General features: G+C 36.1%; 1 protein-coding gene across 8 annotated transcripts in view; it reads left to right on the forward strand.

Annotated features, from left to right (window-relative positions):
- The window catches only part of CNKSR2 (connector enhancer of kinase suppressor of Ras 2), a 284,738-nt gene that overhangs the window by 107,024 nt on the left and 160,290 nt on the right, over nucleotides 1–17,424 (forward strand). For all 8 annotated transcript variants that reach the window (XM_001086538.5, XM_002806163.4, XM_028842224.2 and 5 more), the window contains exon 6: nucleotides 16,351–16,470. In XM_001086538.5, the coding sequence (XP_001086538.1) occupies nucleotides 16,351–16,470 (120 nt within the window). The remainder of the gene's footprint in view (nucleotides 1–16,350; nucleotides 16,471–17,424) is intronic.

The following is a 17,424-nucleotide window of genomic DNA, read 5'->3' on the forward strand; positions in this document are numbered from 1 at the left end:
CAGAGCCTACAACAAAGGCTTGAATGCAGATAGTTTATGTTGATTAGTTATCCCAAGGCACAGAAGAGACACTGGGAAGGAGAATCAATATGGATTCTAGAATTGTTCACCACTATAGGGAACTGAAGTTCGATCCCATCAGGACCTTCTGAGAAGCCCTGTAGAATGTGCCTCAGAATTGTCCAACCTGACTGACAAAGATTGAAGAGGGAGAATGTATCTGCTGGCACTAATCCAATTATCCCATTGGTCAAAGATTGCTCCTTGGGATGTTAACTCTCACACTACCAGGTTTTTGGAGGTACCAGAGACCTCTAGGACAGAAAGCAAAGGTAGTACAACTGAAGTGAAGCAGATTGCCACAGCAGTAGCTGGAGAAAAAGTGGGCTGAGTGGGGAGTCTAGTACAATGAAGCGCCTCTAAGTGGCAATCCAAATTTTAAAGTATTTTGGATCACGTAAAGTATCCTGATAGTGATTGACATCAAGATCTGCATAACTCACAAAAGCAAGCTTCAAAACAATAGATATAGCATAACATTTGTGTAAAAAAGCAATGTATTTATAGTGAAGAAAATAATTTGAAGAACTATGCAATAGACTTAATGTTGGTTGCCTTTGCAAGGAATAGGATAAATTTTAGGGGCATTAACTTTAAATTATGTGTTTGTATAATGGTTAAATATAGCATAACAAATATGTGTTAATCAGAAAAAGAAAGTACTAAAATATCTGTAGAAATGCCTGAATAGCAGCCCAAAATCTAGATTAAAAATGAGTATTTTATAGTTAGATACAATGAATTAGATCCACTACTTGATAGCACAACAGAGTAACTGAGGGACTACAGTCAGCAATAATTTGTTGTACATTTTAGAGTAACTGAGGGAGTATTACTGGAATGTTCATAACACAAAGAAATGATAAATGTTTGAGGTGATGGATACCCCCATTTACCCTGTTGTAATTATTACACATTGTATGCCTGTATCCAAATATCTAATGTACTCCATAAATACCTAATGCATACCTACTATGTACCCAGAAATCTTTTCTAAAAGATAAGTATTTTTAACAAATGAGTAAGAGTTTCAAATGGGTAAGGAGTGAAAACAGTGCTAGTAGCCAACCATTGACTAACCTAAAGAACATGGCTGAAATCTTTCTAATGCCAGGCAGATTTAGAATCCTATGTAATATATTAATAGTTCTTAGGAACCTCTTCACTTTAGTACATTGGACTGTGAGTTAAATAGGTTTTTAGAACATCCCCAGTGATGGCTGCCGTTTAGAAGGAACAAGGAGACCCCAGATTACTGAATAGAGATTATAGTAGCTTGAGATAGGCACTAGAACATCAACTGTCTTAGGCTAAACCCTACCCCTAAATCTTTATTTTGTCCAGAGGATAGGGAAGGCAATTTTCAAGAGGAAGGAGAACTTATCACTTATGAAAACTTGTTATAGCCCAGGAATTCCACAAGGCAGTACAAGTTGAGTGTCCCTTATCTGAAATGCTTGAGATTAGAAGTGTTTCGGATTTCAGATTTTTTGGATTTGGGAATATTTGCATGATATACTTAACAGTTGAGTGTCACTAATCTGAAAATACTAAACCAAAATGCTCCAATGAGTGTTTCCTGTTGAGCATCATGTGAGTGCTCAAAAAGTTTCTGATTTTCGGATTAGAGATACTCAACCTGTACAAGCATCAGAGTGCCTTTCAACACGTGAGCAAACTGAGAGAGCTGAGGTTGTGAGGTGGTGTGTCTTTCCCTGAAATAGATCTGTATTTAAGGATGAGTAAAGAAAAAGAATGGGAAAGAGTAGAGGAAGTATCCTCTAACATATTAGAAGAAAATCCTTCCACATGAAGTAGGTTTATTATGAACACTTGTTTAATTATATTATGAGCCAAAAGATATTACCTGTGTTAAATAAGAATACCATACTATAAAGAAGGTAAGGTCACTATAAACTGAGAGCAAATGAACTAAGAAAATAGTACATTAAACTAACAACAGGGAAGCAGAAAATAAACCATGGAGAAAGCATGTATCTTCCCAATTTTTTTTCAATTAATTTGCATTTCTTTCATAATGAAAAAGTATAAAAGTATATATTTATTCCAGTATAGTTAGAATTCTGATTGCTCTTAATGGATGATTTTATGTTACATATATTGAACTAGTCAGAAGGGACTTGGACAACCCTTAGGCTAGATTTTCGTTCACTTTCCTCACCTTTAAAATTAGAGAGAGTCTTCCTGCTTAAAATCAGAAAGAAGTAGGCTGTGAAGACCAAAATCCCTGGTGGGAAGGGAGATTGGTTACAGTGTTGGGCAGGGATGTCTGTTAATATGAAGTGTGAGAATGAATAAAAGGAGACTGAACAGCTTGGGTTTCCTTGGAATTTGCCATTAAGTATAATGGAACAGACAATAGAATACAATCATAAAGGACAAAAGGCAATACAGATAATCAATGTAGTATATATCTCAGTGATTATCGACTAAAGATAATGTTATGTTTCACTTCTATTGATCTGATCTTTTCATTCCAGTTAGGTTTTGTTCTGGATTACACTTTCTCTGGCAGTTTGGAGCCCATCTGTTTTGCTCTGTGCAGATCCTTGTTTTATATAATAAATGAGTTACAGAGAATCTGGAATTTTCTGTTCTGTACTCTACTTACTCCTCACTCCTGCCTTTCAGTACAGCCTTTCAGTCTGGAGTGATAAGCTCTCCTGAGAAGTCATTTCAGAGCTTGTGTTTTAGCAGACTTCCTCTGCTTGTCTCTGCCCTGCCACTCTCATTGGTGAGCCTGGAACACTTGTCGGCTTTGATTAAACTCATGGAAATCCCAGGCCAGGCATAATCATTAAGGTCACATTGTTTAAATCAGATTGTTCTGAGCTCAAAAACACCTTTTACATTAGCCAAAGGTATGACCTTGTATATGGCACTTTGTATTTTAGCATTTTACCCCATTGTTTTTGTAAATATAATAAATATAGCAAATACCTATTTTATTATTTTAGTGCTAATATTATCTTCTAATTATATAGTACTTTACAGTTTACAGAACATTCTCAGGAATGCTTTCTTCTCTTCTTTCTGTCTCTTTTTTTTTCCTCCAAGCTATTTTTTTCTTTTGTTAATTTAGGTTTGATCATGAATTAGGCTTATTTTAGCATGTTAAGTATTTGTTTTATTTCATAAACATTCTGTGTAATTTTTTCCTTTCTTTAAATTTATGAATTCCTTGCCCTTAAACTCCATCTGTAGTGAGATTATTATGTCTTCTGTGCTATCCAGACTAGAAATAGCTTAAACTGCATAGAGCCAACAGTTAGATGTAAGAGAGGAGCGTGGAGGAGAAAGTAAAGGGCTCATTTTAATCTTTGCCCTGACATCTATATCATATCATTTATAGAAGTATAGCTTTCCTATTCTGATGGATCAAAACCTTGAGGATATGTTTAAGTACTAGGGTAGCAGCATGCCCCAAAATGAAATAAAAGTGATCATATTAATGTTAATATCTTATCTTTAGAGATTTCTTGAAAACAGTGGTACTCTAGTGACTTAAAAATCCCTAAAGATAATTTTAACTGGTCTTCAGGAGGTCTCTGATGCTGTGATGAGGCAGCTTTTGCCAGTCGTAGCCCAGACTCTTCTAAAAGCTATGATCTTGGTCCAAATGCAAACTGAATTTTTTTTCAGTATGGTTGAGATTTTGGTGGTAACTGTAGCATTTGAACATGTAAATTATGGTCAGTCTCACTAAAACATCAACTCTAATACTGAGTTTTATAGATGAAAAGCGTAAGATGCTTCTTTATGTTTTCGAAGTTAAGGTGACCCTTCTATCTCAGCCCCCTTTATTATCTTTGCGGTTAGCCTGAAGAAATGTGCTAACAATATTGCTGAAATAGGCATTGGACTCTGGTGTTATATTACATTATTTTCAGATTTTGACACTTTGGCGGTTAATTGCATTGCAAATTATTTTAACTATAAATTCTCCACAATGATGCTTCATGCAGGAAAGGAAAAAGGAGAAATCCAGATATAACATGATAGAGGTAGAAAATGTTTGTCTTTCCTGGGACAAAAAGAAAATGTGTGTGGCCTATACGAAGAATTAAAATAATCTGGTTTTACTGTTTCTGATTATGATTTAGATAAACATTTTATAAGGCAGTATATTTATTTATATAGGTGTTCTTGCTAACATTACATTTGCTGAACACATTATGCATTGCAAAATGCTTTCATATTCATACTGACTCTGAGAGTACAATTCTTGTCCTCACAGTAATATTCCTTTTTGCTGGAGAGTCAAGTGAGGTAGAATAATATAGTAGAAAGAGCACCAATCTGAGAGTTAAAAGGATAGGTGTCCTGACCCCGTTCTGGCATTTACTAGCTGTAAACAAGCTAAGTTAGCCTTTCTGACTAAGTTGAGGCCTTGGAGTATCTGTGACTTTTAAGGTCTAAATGCCATAATTCTTAGATGACAAATTCATAAGATATTAGAAAGCAGTATGGCCACATAAAGTGATAAATTGAAGGACTGTCTTTATTTGAGACCACTCTATATATGACCAAGGACACTATATATTTGTAAAAATAAAGTTAGATGGCACATATTCAGTTTTGATACATGGATATATTGCATAGTGGTGAAGTCTGGGCTTTTAGTGTAGCCATAACCTGAATGGTGTACACTGTAACCATTAAGTCATTTCTCACCCCTTACCCCCTCCCACCCTTCCACTCTTCTAAGTCCCCAGTGTTTATCATTTCACAGTCTATGTCCACATGTATACATTTTTTTTAGCTCTCACTTATACGTGAGAACATGTGGTATGTGACTTTCTCTTTCTGAGTTATTTCACTTAAGGTAATGGCCTCCAGTTCCATCCATGTTGCTGCAGAAGACATGATTTTATACTTCTTATGGCTGAGTAGTGTTCCATGGTGTGTATACACACACACACACACACACACACACACAGACATATATGTACACACATATATATCACATTTTAATCCAGTCTGTTGATGGACACTTAGCTTATTTACTTCCTTATCTTTGCTGTTGTGAATTTTGATATAATGATTTATTTTCCTTTGGGTAGATACCTAGTAGTGAGATAGCTGGATCAATGCTGTACATTTTTTTAAAGTACAGTTACAGTCACTGTCAATGTAAAGATTTCTTTAACAAGGTAATTGAATCAGTCTGGAAACAGAAGCCACACAGTAACTTAAAGGAAGTTTGATATAAATAATTATAAATTATGATAAGAAATACCTGCGAACAGGTAAAGAACGCCCTAAACCATGTCCTACAACTGAGAAATAGTACCCAAGGAAGGATATCTTTTAAGTGGAACACCCTTCCCAAGGCTGAGAAGGTGTGGCTGCAGCTTCACTGGGTTGCCTAGATCAGAGCTTATCCTCAGTTGCCAGGCAAGTGGAAGACAGCCTTCAAGGATGTAGGCAAGTGATATTGCTGGGAAGGTTCACAGCAAGAGTTAGGATGATGCTGTGAGTAAGAGGTCTGGAGAGCATGTTGAGATAGCCTCAGGATGGTGATCACTGAGCCCAGGCTGAGGCTGCAACGTCACTGTGGGACTACATGATCTAGACATGCGGCTGGGGCACAGCACTACCGATATCCCCACACACATGTACTGCTAGTGGACCCTGCAATAGGAGCAGGAAAAAATAAAAGAAAGCCCATGGGAACCTAGAAGCCTTCTTCTCCTTGCAGTGTCCCTCCACTGCCCTCTATTGACAAAAACTTAACATTGTGCTTACTGTACAAGATAAATGCTTAGAGTCCAATCCATTGTCACAGAGCAATCTCTAAAGGATGAATTTAGAGCTGAGAGCCACAAAACTCATAACTGACACAGTGTGGTTAGCTCTTACCTCCATAAAACTACATATAGCTGCTTCACATTTCTCAACTGTAAGTGAAGACATCGCTCCCAGGTCTCTGCCGTTTGTTCCCTATTTATCCATAAAGTGTATGTGTGTGTGTGTGTGTGTATATATATATCTCTATGTATAGTGCCTTAAATTTCCAGAAGCTTATCTAATTATAATGAACTGCTTCACTCTTGCTTTTTGAATATAAAATCCAAACTAAAATCAAAACATTTTTCTAATAACCTACATCTTAGATGAGCTATCAATATGTCCAGTCTGTTCTTTTTCTTGAACCTGAAAGTCGTGTGTCCTCTAATGAGTGATCTCTCGTCTTCTTTGGAACCTGCCACAAGTCTGCTTGTCTCTGTTTCCTGCCTATGAAACAGCAGATAAATAGAATTGAGATTGTCCCAGATCCAATTCTGGTTTCCAGCTTACTCTATTTCCCTATCAGAAGGGAGAGTAGTGGTGGAGCCTCTTGTCCCAACTCTTAATTCATACCAGATTGTTTCAGGTAAGTAGCTGAAAGCAGGTTGGAAGTGTCATGGGTCCACTTCTTGCTCATCAAAGGAGGTGTACATTTGGGACTGACATTTTCTCACTGTTTTGGCATTGACCTTATTCTTAGTTGATTATTATTTTAAAGTGCAATTTTTAGGCTGTATTATTATCTCAATGTTGGGCTTATTAGGCATTAAAATATTTCATAGTTACATGCCAATGTTGAAAGCACAGTGGTTAAGCAAGCAGGAACTGAAGCAAAACTGCCTGGCTGTAACTTGGCTCTGCCATTTAAAAGTTGAGTGACCTTGAGCAAGTTTTTAACATCTTTGTGCCTCCATTCCTACATCTGTACAATAGCGATAATTGTACAGATTATCGCTACCTTAGGGAGGTTGTGGGGGTTAAATTTGTTAATACGTGTAAATGACTTAGAAGAATACTTAAAATATAGTAAGCTCTCAATAAATATCAGTTATTGTTTCATTTAGTCATCCTCACAATACAGTGAGATCAGTATTATTTTTATCCCAATTGTATACATAAGGAAACTTGAGGCACAGAAAAGGATTAAGCAACTTTCCCCAGATCTTGGAGCTAGTAAGTGGTGAAGTTACTATTCAGTCTGAGGCTTTTAATCACTATACTATAGCTGACTCTATAGATGACCTCGAAATCTAATTTTAAGGTCATAAATTATAGACATTTAATTTCAGTGACTTTCTTTTATGTCTTTCTATTGGTAATTTTCCTTTGGCATTCATGGTAGACAGGATTCTGAGATGACCCCCAGGACTCCTGTCCCCTGGTATATAATTGCCTCCTTCTTCAGTGTGGTTGAGACCAGGGAATATGATGAATTTCACTCTCATGATTAGGTTTTGATCTATGGCAAATGTGAAGGAATTTCAAGGATATATTTAAGGTCTCTTGTCAGTTGACTTTAATATACTTAAAAGGGAGATTATCTTGGTGGGCCTGAACTTATCATGTGAGCCCTTTAAAACAAGATTCAGAGGAGGCAGATATTCTCTTGCTGGCCTTGAAGAAATCAGCTGCCATGTTGTGAGAGGACCTGTGGAGGGAGTCACACAGTGAGGACCCGAGGACGGCCTCTGGGAATTGAGAACAATCTCCAGATGACAGCCAACAGGAAAGTGGGGACCTCAGTCATACAGCCACAAGGAAATGAATTCTGCTGACAACCTGAATGAACTTGAAAGCAGATTCTTCCTTACTTACACCTCCCTGTAGGAATACAGCCAAGTTGACACCTTGGTTTCTGCCTTGTGAGACCAGGAACTGGTTCCAGTGCCTGGACTCCTGCGCCATGGAAACTGAGAGAATATGTGTTTCTTTAAGCCTCCAACCTTGTAGTAATTTGTTACACAGCTATAGATACCTAATACAGTATCATTAATTTAAATTTCAACTCAAAAAGAACAAAAACAAAAAATGCATTTTTTTGTAGTTTATGTAAAAATTTATTTGACCAAAATGTAGAAAAAGTGATACTATTAAATATGATACAGTTGCAAGAATCTAAAGAAAAGTGTGGATTTGATTCCATTGCACAATTTGCTAGTGTATTTCCTGGGTAGTGTGGTGCTGATCCTTGATGTGATGTTCTTTTGCGTATTTCCTTCATTCTAAAGTAGTTCTCTGGCCGGACGCGGTGGCTTTCGCCTGTAATCCCAACACTTTGGGAGGCCAGATCACTTGAGGTCAGGAGTTCGAGACCAGCCCAGCCAACATGGCGAAACCCTGTCTCTACTAAAAATACAAAAATTATGGTGACACCTGCCTGTAGTCTCATTTACTCGGGAGGCTGAGGCAGGAGGATCACTTGAACCCAGGAAGTGGAGGTTGCAGTGAGCCGAGATCGCACCACTGCACTCCAGCCTGGTCAACAGAGTGAGACTCCATCCCAAGAAAAAAATAAAAATAAAGTTGTTCTCTGAAGAGCAAATGTCTCATTCCAGTAATGACCCACTCAGCTGGAATATGGTGGAGTTCAGTCCAATTCAGGTCAACCATATCCAAAAGACTACAAGTCATTCATAAGTTGAGCAAAAGAGTTTCTGTCTATTAGCAGAAAGGGCCTCTCTGGCAGCAGAGATTAAAAATTGGCCCAAAAAATGCGTTTTTTAAAGCCAGTAAGAGACTAGTAGCCAGCAGAGAATAAATATAAAAACAATTCTTTTGAGAATTTAAATGTAAGGTACTATATTGCCTCGTAACTTATTTGATTCATGTCTTATTTATTATAAAGACTTTTTTGACTAAAGGCAACAACGTGTCATTGTGAAAAGAGCATTTGGCTAAACATCAGCACTTCCGGGTTTTAGTCTTGACTTTTCCATTAACTTTGTTGTGTGACTTGTGCATGTCACTTAACCTCTCATGGATCCCTAAGTGTCATTCAGGAAGATTGAACAAAATGATTTCAAATCATCTGTCTCAAAATTCTATGAATATAAGGATTTAAGTAATTAGAAGCTTGTAGTAACAGGACTAACACTGTCAATAAACTTTAGGACCTTTAAGTTTTAATGTGGGAAAATGTAAGAAATTAGGAGGAAGTGATGCTTTTAAGATAATAAATTTTGACTTACTAATTTTAATGCATAATAGGCTCTTAGGGGTCGTTGCTTCTTTTCTGTTATCAGGAACACAAGGGCAGCATGCTCAATGTCAGTGATGTTAAGCACAAAACCAAATACATTAGCAGAAACACTGTCCCACGCTATGAAATCCTTGAGTGTGGTAGTTGGCATTTGAATCATGTAACAGACATTTAGTGATTGTTGAAGGTATGAATGGCTTAATGAAGGCTGGTGATTTTTGTTGTGTTTTTCCCCATCATGAAAGTTTGACATGTAAAGGGACTGTAGGAGTTTTCCAGGCCTTATTGGGATGAAGTTCACATGACCTTTATTTACTTGCAACTATTTGCTTTCTGAAGCTATTTGAAAATCTTAATCTTTGCTGTATATAAATATAATTTTAATATTGGGTTAAAATTGGAATTTTATTCTATTACATTAGTTTTTCAAGTTTAAAAAGTTGTTTCTCCTTCAATTCTCTGTACTCGTATGAACAAGAAATTCTTCCCATGTTGGATAATTTGTATATAGAATAATAATTTTAAATACTAATTTAAATTCTGTTTGTGAATGTTACTCTTTCAGAGTTACCTACGATTGTTCAACAGTTGTGTCTTGTTAGGGAACCATCATAAGAGTGCAAAATTTCTAGCTCAACAGAGATCTGTAAAGTACTAAGATACTAAACATACTATATTTAGTGAGGTGTATACTTAGAATTCTCACAATTTACTATCAGAATAAATGTATGATATTTTGTAAAAAATAAAGCCTCCCTTGTTCCCCCAGTACAATGCAAATGTCATCCTACATTGGCACAGAATTGCAGAACTTATAATACTGAATTATACTAATATTCAAATAAAACAATAAAATAAAAACATACTGGCCAGACACAGTGGCCCACGCCTGTAATCCCAGCACTTTGGGAGGCCGAGGCAGGTGAATCACGAGGTCAGAAGTTCGAGACCAGCCTGGCCAACACAGTGAAACCCCGTCTCTACTAAAAATACAAAAAATTAGCTGGGCATAGTGGTATGCACTTGTAGTCCTAGCTACTCGGGAGGCTAAGGCAGGAAAATCGCTTGCACCCAGGAGGCGGAGGTTGCAGTGAGCTGAGATCACACCACTGCACTCCAGCCCTAGCGACAGAGAGAGACTCCGTTTCAAAAAAAAAAAAAAAAAAAATCAAAAAACCCATACTTTATTCTTTAGACATTTTAATTGAAATACTATATCAATAAATATTTAAACATGTTTACACTGTTTATCAAAATAAACTTTCATTACTATTTTCCATGCTATTGCTAATAAGCCTGAATTATTTAAACTGTATTTAAATTGTAACTTTCACATCATTGTTGCCATCTTAAGATGTATATCCATCTGTTGCTTCCTTAATTTATCTTGATTTTATATTTTATACCCTTCTTCCTTGTATATACCCAAAAAGTATAAATCTCCTTTTGTAAAGCTTTTTTTAACCTTATCAGCCTTCAGTTCTTTCCTGCATCAAATGAATTTTTTCGATTTTTTATTCTAAAGATATTTTTATTCATTTGTTCCAGTATACTTGGAAGAATAATTGAACAGTACCCCACTTATTTAGAAAAGCAAATAAAAATACTTTAAGTAGCTCAATAGTGCCTAAGTGGGCTTCCAGACTGATGTGAGAGTTTTTTTCTGTCCCTTATCTTTTTACCACTGTTTGCACTTAGAACACTTTCTGCATTTCTTTTTTTAAAAAACAATAGCTGGCCAGGTGCAGTGGCTCACGCCTGTAATCTTAGCACTTTGGGAGGCAGAGGTGGGCGAATCATGAGGTCAGGAGTTTGAGACCAGCCAGGCCAACATGGTGAAACCCCGTCTCTACTAAAAATACAAAAAAATTAGCTGGGTGTAATGGCAGGCGCCAATAATTCCAGCTACTCAGGAGGCTGAGGCAGGAGAATAGCTTGAATCCGGGAGGCGGAGGTGGCAGTGAGCCGAGATCATGCCATTGCACTCCAGCCTGGGCAACAGAGTGAGACTCCATCTCAAAAAAATAATAATAATAATAGCTAAAACTTCATGTATTAATCTTAAAAGTATCTGATAAATTCAGAGATAATGAAAGAAATCTATTCAGACATAATGAAAGAATGCTATCTTATTATTGGTTAATGTCTTAATGTGGGGTTATTAATTTTTGAATCCCCACATTAAAATGTTGCTTTATTTTATGCTAAATATGCTCTGCTCAGATCTTTTTTCCCTTTAAAACTTATATTTAGGTAAACCAGTATATGTGTGTGTGTATATATATGTGTGTGTGTGTGTGCACAGATAGATAGTATAGAACAGAATACAAAAACTTTGCATTTCAGCCTGAGAATATGATGTATTATATTCATATTTGAAATTAATATAAACTACCTGAGAAAAATATCACACAATACCATAAAATTCAGCATATGAAACTCTTCAGTTTTAAAAGATTAAGTCATGGCTACCCTTGTCTGTTAACTGTTATTCAGTCATTAATCCTTTGTCACCTTGGGTAATTTATAACAGAATCCAGAAAGTCAGTTAAACATTTATTTCCATTTCATGTTCTCTGTAGCTTTATTTAAGGCATATCATTTACTAGTCTTTATTTTTAGGTACAAATTTTTCTTCTATTTTTAGAAATAAAGATAAATATAATTTAAAATACTTTGGGGACTGGGCGCGGTGGCTCATGCCTGCAATCCCAGCACTTTGGGAGGCCGAAGTAGGTGGATCACCTGAGGTCAGGAGATAAAGACCAGCCTGACTAATATGGTGAAACTCCGTCTCTACTAAAAACACAAAAAGTAGCCAGGCGTGGTGGCATGCGCCTGTAGTCCCAGCTACTCAAGAGGCTGAGACAAGAGAATTGCTTGAACCCAGGAGGCGGAGGTTGCAGTGAGCCAAGATCACACCACTGCACTCCAGCCTGGGCGATAGAGCGAGACTCCATCTCAAAAATAAAATAAAGTAAAAAATAAAATAATTTGGTATGAATATTGCAAAAATAGCAAATAATCCTCTTTAAACAATGGTTACTAGTCATCTTCTAGCTAGCATAGAGTTGTCCTTTTGCTGGTAAAATTGCTTTAAGTTTTCCCAGAGAGCCATGTCTTTCACAGTCTCAGTTCTAATATTCCTTATCTAAACTACATTCTGAATTGCAAAAACACTTGCAAGCCTGCCTTATATTTTGTTATACTATGTAGTTTAAACATGTTATATAACATCCATCTAATGCAGACATTGATTTTTAAACAATACAAAATGAAATTGATCAAAAAAAGAAGTTCAGAGCTAAGCATAGAAACAGAATTAGCACAATAATGATTAGGAATTCAAGTCTTTCTGCCATGTTAATGACCTTGGTCTATTTATTTAGCTTCCTTCTCACATCTGTTAAACTGGCTATAATACCTACTTTAGGAAGTTGTTATTAGGATAAATGAGATAATAAATATGAAGTATTTAGCAGTGTGCCAGACACATGGTAGGTGATCTACAAATTATATCTAATAATAATGTTGTTGAATTATAATAAAAATGTATTTTTCTTGCTATTTTATAATTTTCTTTTTCTAGAATATGTTTAGGGTAGTAATAGATAATATTGTGTTTTAAAATATAAATTATAATAATATAATATCTCACATGATTTCACTTAATGAGTAGCATTGACCAAATTCAGCTTTTATAAGATACGTTAAATAACTTCCCTGGAACTGCTAATGTGGTTTCCTGCAGTAACTTGATGTATGATGCAGTAATGAGCATAGAATTAGCATGTAAAACAAGGCCATTTTATACCCCTTCTAATTGCCTTATTTAGTTAAGTGCCAAATGCTACAATATAAAGGTTCTAGTATACTATCTCTAAAACAGGAAGCAAAGTTCTAATGGGATTTCTTTTCTAATTCTATTTTTTAAGATCTTTAATCTATTAAGTCCTGATAGCTTTGCTGGTAAACTCAATGTGTTTTACTCACCTTTGCATTTCTAGCAGCACCTAGCACATAGCAAGCATTTGGCAAACAAAATTACTCAAGAGGAAGCTGAGAAGACATTTTTACAAGTTAATATGATGAATTTAATTGGTATTTTCTTTTCCCTAAAATGTCTACAGTCTGGTATTTCTGCCTTTCCTTTTTCCACCTCACTTCTATAAAACTACCAGTGCCTGAATAGGAGAGCTACTATTGCTCATTACAAGAGTATTGTATGAGGCCTTAAATGTTGTAAGAAATATATATATATATGAGAGAGAGAGAGCACCATTTATATGTGTCCATTACTTTCCTATTTATATATTGGACTCTTTTGAAATATGCTTCAATTTGTAGAAACCACAAAGGTTCTTTTTAACATACTGACTTTGTACCCTTCAGATTAGCATGCTATCCAAGTATCCTGTATAGAAACCTTTCAGCATTCACAATGTTATCTCCCCCACTTGAGATAAAGAGAAAATAAGAATGAAAATAGAACCACATAGGGAAGGGAAGGAATAGTTAAAAGATTTATTTCTGCCATAGTATTTTTCTTCCTGTCAAACATAGAATTTGAACTGCAGCCAGTTTTTATATGTTAAGTACTGCCATTCTGTCCTTTCTCCATGGCTACTGATGAATATTTTTAAGACAAATTTTTAAAAATACAGAGAATGGGATTCCAGGATGGGCCACATAATTTGTGAGACCTAGTGCAAAATGAAAATGCCAAGCATTTCTGCAACAGCAGAGCATAAAACCAAGTGTAGGCCCATGTGCAACTGCACAAGTCACCTTCCCACAAAGCTGGCCCTGAAGGGTTCCCTATTTCAGGGGAATGATCTTCCTGTTGGCACTTTGCCTAGCAGCTTTTCAGAGGAAATACCTTCATTGTATCTAAGAGCATTGAGACCTGAACATCAGAGAGAGTAAACAGATGTGAACTCTCCATCATGGCCATGCAGCTAGACTAACCAGTGTAATTACTGATCATTGTAAGATGGTCAGCAAGGTAATTCAATTAAGAATAATGAGATAATTCATACCATGAGTAGGATTCCAGCATTTTGAGGGTTGAGAAAGCAACAGAGGAGGAAAAAGCATTTATTGGGTGTCTTTTTTGGATAGGAACCATATTGGACTCTTTTTAATGCATTATCATGTCTTAGCCTGTCAGCCATATAAAGTAATCTTTATTAGCTCATTTCATTTTCTATCTGAGGAAGGTGAATCTCAAGGATATAAAATAACTTGTTTATAGTCACACAGCAATCATTGGCAGTGTGGCGATTGCCCACATCTGTCTTCAGATGAAGCCCATGTCCATTCCATGGGTATTGGTACCATGAGGCTGTGTGTCTATCTTTAGGGGCTGATAGACACAATAAACGTACAGACTTGAGAAGCAGATGCCAAAAGCACTAGCACAATTAGGGAAATTTAACATGACAGTTTCTTTAGTGTAAAGAAGCTGAGCCCAGCACAAAGTGAGGCCATGGACCAAAGACAGAACATAGTAAATAAAAAGAGAGTTCTTATTATCTTGACCAGACAGGAGAATCTGTTGTGAAGGGAAAATAAATCTCAGGATCCCCAAATCACTAAGCCAAGGGAAAAGTCAGGCTGGGAACAATGTCAGTCAAACCTGCCTCCCATTTTATTTCTAAATAAGATAGCTACAAAGATAAGAAGCTACATACCTCCCTCACAATTTGCCCACAAGGAAATACCTTGTGGACAAAGGACAGACAGAACTCAAAGTCATTCCTCTGAGGCTTACCTGAGACAAATGCATATCTGATTGCTTCCTGTGCCCTCTTTGCTTATATAAAAATGCAGATTCACTGAGCCAGACTAAATTGTGTATTCAGTGGAAGGCTGATCAAAGACTCAAAGAATGCAACCTTTTGTCTCTTATCTACTTCTAACCTGGAAGCCCCCACTTCCAGTTGTCCTGCCTTACAGGACCGAAGCAATGTACATCTTACACATATTGATATATGTCTCATGTCTCTCTAAAATTAAAGCAAGCTGAAGCATGTACCATGGGTACATGTCATCAGGACCTACTGAGGCTGTGTCATGGGCATGTCCTTAACCTTGGCAAAATAAACTTCCTAAATTGACCGAGATTTGTCCCAGATATTTTGAGTTCACACTGTCTACCTCACAGTAGACTAATAACAGTGGCTACAGAACAAACGTAACATGTTGGAGATGGATAGATGATAATACCTTGATTGCAAAATAGTAGTTCCTCCTATAGTTAGAGCAAAAAAAAAAGTTTCAGATGGTGAAAACTGGGCTTCAGTAAATACAATGAGAGTCTGTGAAGCATCTGAGGGCCAGCATATTTTAGGGCAGTATAGTTCAAGCTTCTTCATTCATGTTCCACTTTCTTCATGATTTTGCCATTTGTAAGCCTTAAAATACCATGATAGCTGTAACACATATTTTAAATTTATTATTTCATACAGTTAGCATGAATGGATTTATCCTGACAAAAGCACTAGCTTTCTGTCCTTAGTAAAGCCACTCTACTAATTGTTTAAGCTCATTTGCTCTTCAGTTCATTCAACTAATATTTATTGAATGCTTTGTATTTTCTAGGATTTGTCTACCTGATCTAGGTGGTAGGTAGAGGTGGAGGGAAAAAGATAAGAAGACAGAGATGAGTAGGGCATGGTACCTGCCTCAGAGGGATTCAGAATAAAATAGTTTCACAGTTTCAGATTGTTCATAGAATGCTGAGAAAGCAGGATTGAGATTTTGCCTGGAAGAGGTGGGAAACTTTATACAAAGTTGAGCAGGAAAGTCTAGATAAATAAGTAGGAAGAGTTTGTTAAGCATATTTGGAAGATTCATCTTTCCTGGATCTTGGCCAGACTTTTTTTAACTTTTCTGACCATGAATTAAAAGACGTCGAGATTTTTTATAGTGTTCAGTTCAATCTTATGGCTGTAATCAAGAGGTTCTCAGATTAAGTTTGTTTAACCATCATTTTTTGTAGGTATGGTAAGTCAAATAATAGAAACAGTATAACCATAACTAATGAATATTTTGGCATATAGTTCTTACATTCATAATTTAGAATATAGGTGTGTTGTGTGTAAATGTGTTTTCATTTCACCTGAATTTCTTTGTACAGATTTTACAGAATAAAATGCCAGTTACTTTCTTCTACTGTTTCTTTTATTTTTCCTTGTAAAAACATTATTACAAAAGGTGATTTATATGTTACTTACAACACGTATTTACTACAGCTATTTTTCTTTTTGTGCTACCAGTGTAAAACTCTTTCTGGAGTCTGTGACCACATCATATCCCTGTCATCAGATCCTCTGGTTTCACAGTCTGCTCACCTGGAAGTGATTCAACTAGCAAACATCAAACCAAGCGAAGGGCTGGTAAGAGATACTATGTTTATCAAAACCACCATCCATCAGTAGACAGCTAGTGATGTGGACAAAGCAGCCTCTGAATGTGGGAATCTATGAATTTCAACAGACACTGAACATTTTGGTATTTTTTTTCCTAGAGGAGTTATGGTAGTGGAAGTTTGTGTTGCATAAGAAGTTTTATTAAAATAAATGAAAATGAAGGAGAGTTGAAAATGGTGACTTCTGAATTAATTTGGTACTCATTTAGCTTCAATTACATTCTTTCACCTCCCTCCCCACCAAAGTTCCTTAGGTTTAAAGGAAGTTTAAGAGTTTTATAATAAACACCACAGTGTTACCTGCTCATGAAGTAGGTGTTTTGTTTGTTTTACTTTGGTTTGTCCTGGTTTTAATAGTTATTCCTTCCCCTAGGGTGGGTTAGCTAAACAATATTCTCTGATACTCTTTATAAGTCACATTCATTCTTAGAAGAGTAAGTAAGCAAGTGGATATTGCCAACACTAGATGTCTATGAGTTGTATTTTTTATTATGTAATAATAAATATAATCGTGTTTTATATTTTGTTCACCTGATTAAAAAGTGTATTGGTTCTAGATTTAACCCAAGAGAGAGACTTTTTAAAAAATAAGTCTTAAGGAAGAAAGCATATAAAAATTGATATTGAGACAAAAAACAAGAAACTGGCTAGAGAATATCTTAACTACTACACTACTATTACATGTTGGTTTGGTGCTATAGTGTTTCCACTTTCTCCTTGTATATGAATTTACCAAGTAATGATCTTTTGGAAAATAGAAATTTTGGCAACTAGCATTAATAATTGAATTAAGATAATATATTCTTTAAGATTTCTAAGCAAGTTTAACTTATTCTGTGGCTTTTCTTTTTCATACCTCTATATAACTGTTCAGAAGGCAAAGCCTTTATTGACTACCACTGATTTTTCAGTTTGATGCCAT

Source organism: Macaca mulatta, chromosome X (genome assembly GCF_049350105.2).
Source record: "Macaca mulatta isolate MMU2019108-1 chromosome X, T2T-MMU8v2.0, whole genome shotgun sequence".
Taxonomy (NCBI): domain Eukaryota; kingdom Metazoa; phylum Chordata; class Mammalia; order Primates; family Cercopithecidae; genus Macaca; species Macaca mulatta.